The sequence below is a fragment of the Eptatretus burgeri genome, chromosome 16, assembly GCF_056783735.1.
Source record: "Eptatretus burgeri isolate ZD-2024b chromosome 16, Ebu_testis_v1, whole genome shotgun sequence".
NCBI classification, from domain to species: Eukaryota; Metazoa; Chordata; class Myxini; order Myxiniformes; family Myxinidae; genus Eptatretus; species Eptatretus burgeri.
Genome location: NC_140976.1, coordinates 50,759,836 through 50,773,021, shown reverse-complemented (window position 1 = coordinate 50,773,021; position 13,186 = coordinate 50,759,836). Strand labels below are relative to the sequence as shown.

General features: G+C 44.7%; 1 protein-coding gene across 10 annotated transcripts in view; it reads left to right on the top strand.

Annotated features, from left to right (window-relative positions):
* LOC147011051 (sodium- and chloride-dependent GABA transporter ine-like) overlaps positions 1–9,312 on the top strand; it is a 119,074-nt gene extending 109,762 nt beyond the window's left edge. For all 10 annotated transcript variants that reach the window (XM_085859796.1, XM_085859801.1, XM_085859798.1 and 7 more), the window contains one exon: positions 7,781–9,312. In XM_085859796.1, the coding sequence (XP_085715922.1) occupies positions 7,781–7,921 (141 nt within the window). In that variant the 3' untranslated portion in view covers positions 7,922–9,312. The remainder of the gene's footprint in view (positions 1–7,780) is intronic.
* The last annotated feature ends 3,874 nt before the right edge of the window (positions 9,313–13,186 follow it).

Here is a 13,186-nt window from a genome sequence, read left to right as displayed (position 1 = left end):
GATTGAACTCTCAATGTTGTTACCTTCCTCAAAAACCTGGTGGCAGCATGTTAAGTCTGTCTTTGGAGTATGCTCCACCTTCATCCCTTCTCTCACTTCAAATGGCAACACAGCCGACTATACTCGTGAGTTCAATTTTGTGGTTTCTTCCAAATTTAGTGTCCTCAACCCTTCACTCTCTGTAACGACTCAACCCATTCAACTGCACCTGGACCATGTATCTTTTGCACCTGATGGTGGAGATGATTTTTTCAACCCTCAACTATGATTCTGCAACTGGATGGGATAGCATCAAACCAGGGGTTCTCAAAAGCTGCTCTGCTGCTCTTGCGCATCCTCTTTCTCCTCTTTTCACCTTGTCATTTGCCCAAGGTCATCTTCCATCTGTTTGAAAGTCACCAACATCACTTCTTCTTCTTCTTTCGGCAAGCTCCCGTCAGGGGTCGCCACAGCGGATCAACCATCATTTTGTTGTCCACATAATGATTTGGCATAGGTTTTTCCACCGGATGCCCTTCCTGACGCAACCCTGGCCGCCTCTTACGACACACAGGGATAAGTCACCCAACATCACTGCATTACATAAAAAAGGTGCCAAAACTGTTCCTCTTAACTGCAGACCGAATAGATGACTTCCAATCAGCAGGGTCATGCAATCCATCATCACATTTGTGAAATATTTCCTTTTCTCCAATGGCCTCATCTCAGATCACCAATTTCGATTCAGACCAGGTCACTCCACCGTGGACATGCTGCTTCGACTCTTCCAATAATGGATGGAGGCCCTCAATGTCAGACATGATCAGGGCCATCTCTCTGGACATATCGCGTGCTTTCAATACGATATGGCATCCAGCCTTGCTGTCCAAACTTTCAACCTATAGCATCCAATGACACTTCCACACATGGCTTACTGATGTCCTCCACTCTTATAGCCAATGTGAGGCATTCGACAGAATCCTTTCCCCTATCTCTATGAAGGCTACAGTGACTGAAGGCACTCTTTGGAAGATCCTATTCCCGATCTTCATTAATTAACTCTCTGACTCTTTGGAACATCCCCTTTATTACTTGCATTACTCTACCCTCTGCCGTGACATCACTCTTCCTTCAGATAGGCCGGCAGCAGCCCCTTCCCACTCTTCGGACCTTGACAATATCACAAGCTGGTCAAAAACGTGGAAAATGTGTTTCAATCTCGACAGATATCACACTCTCATTATTTCTCTCCGAAAGGACCATCTGGCAACCACTCCCATCTACTTTATTAACAATCCTCTTGAGAAAGTATCATCTCACTATCAGCTATTATCTTTCTTGGGAAAACAATGTTTCAAAGTTGGCCTCGAAAGCCAGTCACCGACAGGGCATCCTCCATCGTACAAATTCCTCCCTTGGCACACCTGAACTCCTATACACCTACAAGGCCTTAATACGCAGCTTGATGAAGTGCAGGCTCCCCTACCTCATATCTTGCTCGGCTTGATGACATGGAAATGAAGGCCTTCAAGGTCATTGGAATCTCCTTTGTTGAACCTGATTCTGTGGGCTTATCATTTTCCCATCAGAGACAGGTCGGTGGTCTCTGTCTTCTGCCACCTCCTTTCTCGTCTTTCACACTCTGGTCTTCATTCTTTGTCCTCCTCCCCCTCCCCCCAAGTTTTCTGCAGGGCACACGTGGTCAAACATCAATCCCCTTCTTGTGAAACTCCAAAAATCCTGTGTCTTGCAAAATCAACTTTCACATTCTCTTCAATTTCATTCTTCCCTCCCAATATTCAAGACAGCTGTTCATCACCATCTCAGATTATCCAACATCCAAAACCTTGATATTTTCCACCCCCGTTAGGCCGAGGTCACATTTGCCATGGCGGCTGTGGGGTCTCCAAAATCTGCGGCCACTTGCAATTATTTGGCAGCCGCAGTATTTCCACGGTCACACAATGTAGCAGTCACATGTGTTTATTTTTCGGGTAGCCGCACGGCGTATTTAGAAATCGTGGAGACCGAAAACGTTGGGGTGCCATAGGTCTTTGATTTGATGTCGCACGGTGACCTTAGAGCATCACTGCGGCGGCCATAGAATTTTCAAGGCAGCCGCAAAGTGCCCACAAGGCCACCACAGGGGAGCCCTAAGGCGAACGTGCGGCCAGACGGACGGTAACGAGTAGGTATATATGTATACCAGTTCTATTTTTTAATGAAATAAAAATATAACAGAATATATAAATGAATATACTATAACTATAATATACCGTGGTGCCGCCAGAATCCGAACGCCCCATTGTTTGAACAAATTGAAATACGAACAATTTTTTCGAGAAAATTTTGCCCTAAAAATCTAATACATTTTAAAAAACCGAACACAACGTAGCGTTCATGTTTGTTCACGTGTCTCCCCCACCTGTTCGAGCCGCATCTTCGTGCTTTGTTCATTCAGTTCATCGGTGGAAGTACTTGTGAAAGCATCTCTCATGTGTCGATCGATAATTTAGGCCTCAGTCACATTTGTTCTACGGCGAGGATACGGCAACTGTACGCCCTCTGAATTGACAGAAACGTGCGGCGGCCGCAGAGAAACTGAGGTGGCCTCAGGATGGCCCTACGCTGTATGGCTATATTTTACAGGCCGTAAGGTTGCCGTGGAATTATAACGTGGAGTTATAACTTTTTCATTTCTACATTCGCCGTAGAAATTCGACAAGCCGAAACAAAAGAACTGGTAAAAAAAAAAAAAAATTAACCCATTCGTTACCGTCCGTCTGGCCACACGTTCGGCTAAGGACCCCCCTGCGGTCGCCTTGCGGGCACCTTGCGTCTGCCTTGAAAATTCTCTGGCTGCTGCAGGAACGCCCTAAGGTCACCGTGCGACATCAAGTCAAAGACCGTATGGCACGCCCACGTTTTCGTTCTCCACAATTTATAAATACCCCGTGCAGCTCCCCGAAAAATAAAAACATATGTGACTGCTACATTGTGTGACCGTGGAAATACTGCGGCCGCTTTATAATTGCTAGTGCCCGTACATTTTGTAGACCCTCTGGCCGCCCTGCCACATGTGACTTTGGCCTTACCTAGTGTTTTCACCTTCATTTGTGATGTTTGTTTTTTTTAATCATCTTGTGTTTTAATTAATAACAAAAAAGCAATCCGATCATGTGGTGTGACGGACTGTCGAGCAAGGATTGAATTTCACAGCAAGACCAGTTGTAATTTGGAATATCCATGATTACATCAGCCCGATGCGTTGGTGAAAGTGATTGTGGTTCTGCGGGCATCATGTTTGATGAGCTGCCCTGGGGGCAGTGCTCTCGCAGAGTGCGCGAGCGATCCGAACCCAGGACGGAGCTCGAGCCTGTGTGGACCTTTCGATGTGGTGATTGTACCAGTTTACATACAACACACCGCCACCGAAGGTCATTTACTCATCCTATTTTACCTTAAACATGGGGAATTTCAGTTTAAAGTGTCTTGAAAGTGGGTTTTCTTTGAGTCCACGAACGGATTAATTCACTCCATTATTTCTTATTGGGAAAATATTTTTGGAATCAGAACTTTTTGCAATCCGAACAGCCTCCTGGAACGAATTAAATTGGGATTCTGGGGGCACCACTGTGTACAGGCAAACACCTATACTCCGATCTCCAGCGGTAGCGGACGGTGGACGCACAGTCGACGCAGACTGACACGGAGGCCATACGTAGGTGCACGGCGGGCGTAGGGGAACCATGCGCGACCCTGCTTTGCCCGCAGGTAGTCACACAGACCCCAAGGCCACGGTACGGCGACCATGGAAATAGGGCGGCCGCCGTAATTTTGTGGGGGTTGGGAAAATTCATTTTTCATTGAGAAGAGCTTACGGCAGCCGCACGAATAACGCAAGCCCACCGTATGCCCTTCGTACGGTCGTCGTGGAACACATCTACATCATAGCTTGGCTTGTCGAATTGCTACGGCGAACGTAGAAATGAAAAAAAGTTATAACTCCGCGCTATAATTCCACGGCGCCCCTACGGCCTGTAAAATATAGCCAAACAGTGTAGGGCCACCCTGAGGCCACCTCAGAAACTCTGCGGCTGCCGCACGTTTCTGTCAATTCAGAGGGCGTACGGCCGCCGAATCCTCGCCGTAGAGCAAATGTGACCTAGGCCTTTATCCTCTCACCTCAAAGGAGACTTATTTGTCCACATCTCACTCTATTTTACCTTTCAGCCTTGATGTTGGTGTTTTCCCCCTCTTTTTACTGTTACTTTTGTTGTGTTACATCCTAATCCATTCAGTGTTCTTGCTCTTCCATGATCCTTGACCTTGTATACAAAAAAAATAAGGCTGTGATTAGCACCAATGGTTGAAGGCATGGCTGTGCCCCTGATGCCATCACCTGGAGGATAGCACATGAATTTGAAATTTCCCCATGGAGCAGCAACAGCTCACCTTCTCTTCATGAAGGACACCATGGTTTCGTTAACGTCTGCTAATTATTCCTGGCAGATAGGATTCCAAGTTTATTGTTTATCCCAGCGACAGCGTGTAAACACACATTGATGCCTCACTCTGCTTAAGAGACATCAGGATGACAGTTTGTAGCTGATACGAGATTCAAACCCAGGTTGGACAGGTCCGAGGTGAGTGTGCATACCTCTGGGGCATAGACCATCCTGACAGCCCACAGCTTATGATGAAAGTTAAGCCAAGCACTCTAACAAGGTACAGAAACAACTCCGTAAAGATGGATACGTCACCCCCAGTCTGAGCTGAATGTTAAGCTCTGATGGTCGAATTAATTTTGCTGAATGGTTTGGAGGCTAAATAAACACATGGACATCAAATCACCCAACAATGCCTGATTACAAAAATAAATTTCTGCATTGTAAATTTAAAATCCCAAAGCAAATATAAAATGGTGTAGAACAACCAGACTGAGCATGAACCTTTACTTTGCTTATGTTAACTTTATCAACAAAGCATAATATTTCACTCAACAGTTCTAATGGTGGCAGGTTTACAAATGGTGGCAAGCTTGTGAATGTCCTCTGTGATGGTGTATCTCATGAAATTCACAGTACCATTCTCTGGATAATGGCATTTATAATGTGGGAGAGGAAGATTAACGACAATGAGGTTGGCAACAAAGGTGGTGCAATGAGTTGCTGTAACATTGACTGGATACTGCCAGAAATCTTATGACGTGAACAATAAAGATAAAATATATGATGCAGCTTGTCTTGCTCCACTGTCAGCCTTTTAACAGCAATCTTCTCCGATGGTCATGGCTTTACAAGTTCGCCTTGCAGGAAAATTGTTGTGTTGTGCGTATCAGGCAACTTGCCAACGCAATTATGTTCTGTTTGATAAACAGAGCTTGGGAGAGATGGATAACTGTTCACTTTTGAACAAATGAGCTCTTGGCTACTTTTATATACAAGATCGAGGCTCAGGGAAGAGCTAGAATACAGAACAGAAGAATGAAAACTGTAGAAAGAGGGGAAAAACTCCAACTGTGGATTCGAGGCATTTGAAAGAAGAATGGGGCAGGGGAGGAATATTAGAAAGGAGAGGTACAGGAGGGCAACGGTGCTGAAGAAGCTGGACACAAGCTCAAACACAGCGAGGAAGAGATGAAACAGCAATGTATCAAAAAAAAAAAATAGGGGCAATACCCCTGGGTGCTCACCTGGTAGAGTAATGATACTGAAGAGGAAGTCAACGTAGGAAGGAATCGGCAACATGTACCAATGAACCAATGTTATGGCAAATACCTATTTTGTGGGGCAACTCGCCCCCCTCCCCGCCCAACCCCGATAAATCACCTTCGACCCCAATTTTTTTGTTGTTGTTGTTGTTGTTGTTTAATAGTGTGAAAAAACTTTGGTCCACCACGGGTGTTCAAGGTTGTGGTCAAGTTTCATCGGAATTGTGTGTGTAGTTTCTGAGAAGAGAGCAAACACCTATTTAGGGGGGCAACCCCTGTAAACCCCCTTAGGGGCGTATTTTTTTTTTTGGTTTTTTTTAATGTCATGAACAAACTTTGGTACATACAGGTTGACGAAGGTTGTGGTGAAGTTTATTCGAAATCATATGTGTAGTTTCAGAGAAGAAGTTTCCAGTATTTGTGGGCGGATGACATGCTATCCAATCAGCTCCCCGGAACTATGTTCCAGGTGAGCCAAACAATAGAAAACTGAAAGGTGACTGGAGGGAAGACTCATTTACCTGGAAAGGTATGGGTGGGTTTGGAGAGGATAAATTAGGTGATGAAATGTCTTGAGCATGGATGGGGCATGACCTGAGGAGTAGGTGAACAGACATCTGAAAGCCCTGAATGGAATAATGAAAACCACCAGGGTAAAATGGTTCAGATGGTGACTTGTCACACTCGTGTGATCTTAAATGCTGCAATACAATCCTGTGAAACCATGTCTACGGCTATATCAGCACTCGTTTCTGCGGGTCTTAGCATGGTATGAGATATGGCTGGTTTGTTCTATGGAGACATCAGGCTGTGTCTATATGCTTTGTTATAATTGTAAACTCTCCATTTCAACTCTGCACAGTTGCCAACTGTCACTGCAAGAGCCACATCATTCCATCCCTTTCCTACTGAAACCCAACACTGACCCCTGCCAGAGGGATGGGATATCATTTATCCACGCAAAAAATAAATTGTCCCAAATGCTCCCTCCCCTACAACCCCAGACCGCTCCCAGAGCAGTGGGTGTTTCTGGTAAGGACAGTACAGAAAGGTCCTTTGTGCACACTTTGTACCTTTTTGTTTTTATTTCTCCTCCTCCTCCCTCTCCTTCACCTCCTACCCCTCCTGCCTGCACCATCTGTCTGCCATGTCCAACATAAATTGTTCTTTTTTTCTTCAAAAAAAAATCAAACAAAGCCTTAACTCCAATTTAATAATTATTTCCAACCTTAGACATATTGAATTAAAAACTCTATCAAGTCGATGATGCATCAAATGTCCAGAGATTTTAACTTTGATATAACAATACTTGTGAATAAGGTAAACACTTGACTATCAAATATACATTTTTTTTGTTGTGATGAAAGACAAACTGTAATGTCAGCTGCACTTCGTTTCCCACAGTGACAGTAAATATACCCTTTAATATCAACTTTTACTTGATGCAATCAATACATGATCTTGTATGCTGAAAGCACACCGACACGAGCCTGCATAGAGATGAGGGTTCTGTTCTAGCAATTGTACTTGTACACCACACAGGAGAGGGGAATGAAGTCTGAGTAGAACAAGGATACATAATTATTTTTAAGTTTACCTGATGGTATCGATATTCTGAAAATTAAGGTTCATTACATACAGTGCCATGTTCACTGCTGTTGTTTACCTCTTGCATAGCTTTGACTTGCCAGATTTTAAAGGCTTTTACTGGCTTTCTTCACTTGACACCACATTTTACATCTTTTAGACCATTAGACGCTATTGTTTCATCTCCTTCCCAGTCAGAGACCCTCTACAGCTTTGCATTACACAAGTGGGATTTTCGGTGATTGTTTTGAACCTTTATCTTGCACATCCCCACAATCCTGCCCCCACATCCACTGTTCCCAACTCTGAGGATTGTGTTGTTACCCACTGATGACACCCTGCAAGCCATCTTTACGCATTACAAGTTTGATTGAGGTTACCCAAGAAATATACTGTAGGAATCGTTTGTGAACAAACAGATCATTCACCTTTTATAATATATTGGTTATAAAGCTACTGTTTGTGCAAACATTGAATTTGATCCTTCCTTTTGTCTTTCAGCGGATACGGAGATCTATAATTCCATGCACGCCGCAGCGACATGAAACCCAAAGTCAGATTAGATTGAAACAATGTTCACCCTGCGAGGCCAATAATTGTGAGAATAATTTTAACTCAAGTGCTGACAGTACTTCACTGTGAGTGATCCACATTAAAATATGATGTTTACCGTCCCTTGAACTTTCTTCACGGGAAGGATTTAGAAAGTGCCTGATTATTATTGTTGTTTTTAATTGTATTTTGGGAACCCAAAGGGTGTTCAGACAAAAGAGTTCCTTTGGACTAAATCCGAAGGTTTTGAGGTGTGTGCGTGCACGTGTGTGTGTGTGTGTGTGTGTGTGTGTGTGCGTGTGTGCGTGTGTGTGTGTGCGTGTGTGTGTGTGTGTGTGCGTGTGCGTGTGCGTGTGCGTATGCGCGGGCGTGCATGTGTGCGTGTTTGTTTGACCAACCAAAAGATCAAACCCTGTGAATTGATTTGGCTGGAAACCTGGATTAAGCATGAGTCACATTTGCTCTACGGCTAGGATATGGCAGCCGTACCCCCCTGAATTGACAGAAATGTGCGGTGGCTGCAGAGTTTCTGAGGTGGCCTCAGGGTGGCCCTACACTGTATGGCTATCTTTTACAGGTCGTAGGGTCAACATGGAATTAAAGCGCGAAGTTATACCTTTTTTCATTTCTAGGTTGGCCGTAGCAATTCGACAAGCCGTAGCCATGATGTGGATGTTCCACGTCGACCATACGTAGGGCGTACGGTGGGCTTGCGTTATTCGTGCGGCTGCCGTAGGCTCTTATCAATGAAAAATGAATTTTTCCAACCCCAAAAAAATTCCAAAAAAAAAATTACGTTCGCCTGAGGGCGCCCCTGAGGTCGCCTTGCGGGCAGCCTGAGGCTACCTTGCGTCTGCCTTGAAAATTCTATGGCAGCCGCAGTGACGCCCCAAGGTCACCGTGCGACATCAAATCAGAGACCATACGGCACCCCCACATTTTCGGTCTCCACAATTTCTAAATACCCCATGCGGCTACCCCAAAAATATAAACATATCTGACTGCTACATTGTGTGACCGTGTAAATACTGCGGTCGCCCTATATTTGCTAGTAGCCGTAGATTTTTTAAACCCTACAGCCGCCGAGCCAAATGTGACTGAAGCATAATTGTTCTGATGTAAGTGTTCTTCCAACTACATTGCAATGAGATAAAGGTCTTGCATGGCATATATTTATTTTTTCTTCTCAAATGGTACTTAAGTGACACTACTCATGACAGCACAACTACATTGTGTATAAGTGCATGATTGAAAGACGTTTGATTTTCCTGTTTTGCTTTTCCCACATACTTTGTGTACTGTCCTCATGTTTATGCATACGTGATTTGGAGTTTGATTATTTTGTTCACACTCTTTTCCCTGATCATTTTAGGCATTCCACTATGCATTCTCTGGTCTATTGGAAGACCACCATTACTGTTCTCAGGTCTCATTGGTTTTATGACATCACTGTTTGAAATAAAAGAAAAAATACTTGACAAGCGACCGTTATGTTTTGGTTGTTTCGTAAAAGTTATTTTTCTTCCTCCATTGGCGAATTCGCCAGTGGCATGTTTTCGGATTGTCTGCCCACACCTACGCCCATGCTGATTTTTCTCTGTTCTTTTTTTCTCGATAACCACTTTTCTGGTTGACACTAAATTTTCACCACAGGTGTGACTATTTTTATAGAATGTTTTGATGATAATTATGATGCCATATGTCACATGGTGTGGCAGCCATGTTGGAAAAAAAGGAAAAACTTTGGACCTCGGTATCCAAAACTACTCCATTGAAAAAATTGAAACTTGGCACCTGTGACGGACTTCCGATGGGAAACAAGTGATTTTTTTATATCATAGGTGGTTTTGTTATGATGTCATAATTGCATACGTCAAATGCATTATCCGATCAGTATGAAAAATTTTGAGGATCATCTAGGGCTAAATTGTATGTGGAGAAACAAAAATGACGATGTCATTGGTCATGTGGTTCGACAGCCATATTGTTCTTAACATCAAAACCTTCAAAAATATTCTTCTCAGAAATGTCTGAACAGATCGAGGCAAAGCTTTACAGGTATGATCGCCTATCCTTGAGGAACAAAAAGTTCTCCACCTATGACAACATAGGTCACATGATTTGGGACCGTACTCTTTGCAGAGCGTTGGTGCTGCTTAAGCAATCTCCTTGGCAAATGGGCACAAATGGGCACACAAATTTTTGACAAATTTCCCTGACAATATCTGCTGCTCTTCCTTCACTCCAATCGGTTCTTCTGACCACGTCCTTATTAAAGTGGACATCTCTCTGGCTGTTATCAGAGAACCACCTCACCGCCGTCGAGTCTGGCATTTCACTCAAGCCGACTGGCAGGGTCTCCGAGCAGCCATCAAACTTACAGACTGGTCTCCTATCACTACTTTCTCAAACATCAACTCATCCTGGGAATTCTTTCAAAGAAACTTGCTCTCCCTCATGCACAGATTTATCCCCTCTCGTGTTCAGTTGTCTTACCCTTCCTCCCGCCCTTGGTTTACTGAAGCTTGTGGCGAGGCAGTTGTCCTGAAACAACTTGCCTTTGCCTCATGGAAAGCAAACCCAACTGAGGGCAATCTCAGTTCTTTCCACAAAGCTCGGAACAAGTGTGTATCTACCCTCAGGAGAGCCAGAAAACATCTTTCTCATCTCAAGTCTGAACTCTCAAACCTCTCTCCCTCCTCAAAATCCTGGTGGCGTTTAATCAAATCTGTTTCTGGTGTATGTTCCCCCTCCATCCCCTCCCTTACCTCAAATGGCCGCACTGCTGATTCCACACGTGATAAAGATGAATGTCTAAACTCGGTGTTTGCAGCTAAATCTTGTGTCCAAAACCCATCACTATCTCTACCCACCTTACCCAGTCGCACCCAACTGTCCCTGGACTCTGTATCCTTTTCTCCTGACAAGGTGGAGAGCTTGCTTTCAAACCTCGAGTCAGATTCTGCAACCGGTCCAGACGGCATCAGCCCACGTGTCCTCAAAGCCTGCTCTTCTGCTCTTGCTCACCCTCTCTCTGTTCTATTCACCCTCTCATTTGCCCAAGGTCATCTGCCATCTGCTTGGAAATCTGCTAACATCACTGCCCTGCATAAAAAAGGTGCAAAAACAGATCCCTGTAACTACAGACCAATCAGCCTTCTCCCAATCATCAGCAAGGTTATGGAATCCATCATCGCTTCAGACATGAAATCCTTCCTCTTCTCCAATGGCTTGATTTCCAATCATCAATTTGGTTTCAGACCAGGTCACTCTACCCTGGATATGCTGCTACTGCTCTCCCATCAATGGATGGAGGTCCTCAATGCCAGACAGGAAATCCGAACCGTATCCCTGGACATATCACGTGCTTTTGACACAGTCTGGCACCCTGCCCTACTCACCAAACTCTCTTCCCATGGTATTCAAGGCCATCTCCACTCATGGCTCGCAGACTTCCTCTCCTGTCGGAGTCAACGTGTGGCCCTAAATGGAGTTCTTTCATCCCCTCTTCCTGTGCAGGCTGGAGTTCCTCAAGGTAGCGTTCTGGGCCCTGTTCTTTTTCTGGTTTTCATCAATGATCTCTCGGACTCTCTGGAAAATCCTCTATTTCTCTTTGCCGATGACTCCACCCTCTGCCGTACCATCTGTCATCCCTCAGACCGGCAAGCAGCAGCTTCTTCGCTCACTGCAGATCTGGATAAAATCACAAACTGGTCCAACAAGTGGAACATGTCTTTCAATCCAGACAAATCTCACACTCTCACTATGTCTCTTCGAAAGGACCGTTTACAAACCCCCCCCATCCACTTTCTCAACAATCCTCTGGAAGAAGTCTTTTCTTTCAAGCTTCTGGGTCTCACTATCTGCCATGACCTTTCCTGGGAAAGTCACATTTCCAACCTTGCCTCAAAAGCCAGTCGCCGACTGGGAATCATCCGTCGTGCAAAGTCCTTCCTCGGCCCTCTTGAGCTCCTGACCACTTACAAAGCTTTTGTCCGTAGCCTGATGGAGTACTGCTCTCCCCTCTGGGCTGGTGCTCCTGCCTCCCACCTTTCTCGACTTCACGCTGTCGAAACCAGGGCTTTTAAGATCATTGGCATCTCCCGCAATGAAGCTGAGTATTTGGGCCTCTCACTCAATCACCGCAGGTTGGTCGGTGGTCTTTCTGTCTTCTACCGACTCCTCTCCAGCCTTGCCCCCCCTGCTCTCTCTGCGATTTGTCCCAACCACATTTCCACAGGGCGCTCAAGGTCCGCCAACAACCCCCTTCTGGTAAAACTACCAAAATCACGAATCACTGCTCATCTTCACTCTTTCATTCCTCTTTTTTCCCGCCTTTGGAATAAACTTCCTCACTCTATTCTTTCCCATTCTTCCCTCCAGGCTTTCAAAACAGCTGTTCACCACCACCTCTTATCTTCCCCCATCCAAATCCTCGATCTTTTCTACCCCCGATAATCCACCCAAGCCCACTTCCTTCAATTCTCCTGCTTTCCTTCCTGAAAGTCCCTGTAATGTCCATCTTCTCCTCGCCATGTTCCCCGTCCCATCCCCATCCCTCTCCCTTCCACAGTTCACCTGTGTCTGTTCCCCAATGTTTTGTCCCTTCCACTCCCGCCCCTCTTGTCTCATGCCTCCTTGCTGTGAGTTGTGTGTTAACTCTCATACGAGCCTCGACCAAGGTATACAAAAAAAAAAAAAAAAAAAAATCCTTGATGGATCGTCACTCCGCCACAGTATACCAGCATACTGGCACTAATTTTGCCGACCCCGGAAGGATGACAGGCCGAGTTAACCCCACCTGGTATTAATTCAACAGCTGAGCAGGATTTGACCTCAGGACCCTAGGATCCAATGCTCACCATCCTAAGCATTCAGCCAACACCAGGCATACATGGTTTGGCAGCTATGATTTCTTGAAGAATAAACCTTTAGAAATCATCTTCTCTGAAATGACAACAGATTGAGGGGAAACTTCACTCATGTGTTCCCCAAACCTTGGGGATAGCAGGATTTTCACAAATAATTAATAGATAAAATGGTTGAGCAGTCATATTGGATTGAATGAAAATCTTTAAAAATAATTCTTTCTCTTGAACTGATTTAGCAATCGAAATGAAACGTCACATTTATGATCTAGTAGTCATGAGAAATGTATGTTTTAAATTTCAAGCTGATCGGACGCATGGTGTGTCAGCCTGAATTATTTAATATTTTGAATCTGGTTTCAGGGATTGAAATCAAACTTGGCACAAGTATGTATAATGATGTAATCATTTGGGCAGAGGCATATTGAGTGGCGTCAAAGTGCCCTTCGAGTTTCTACTTTGTTTTTGGCATTTACTTTCTACATTA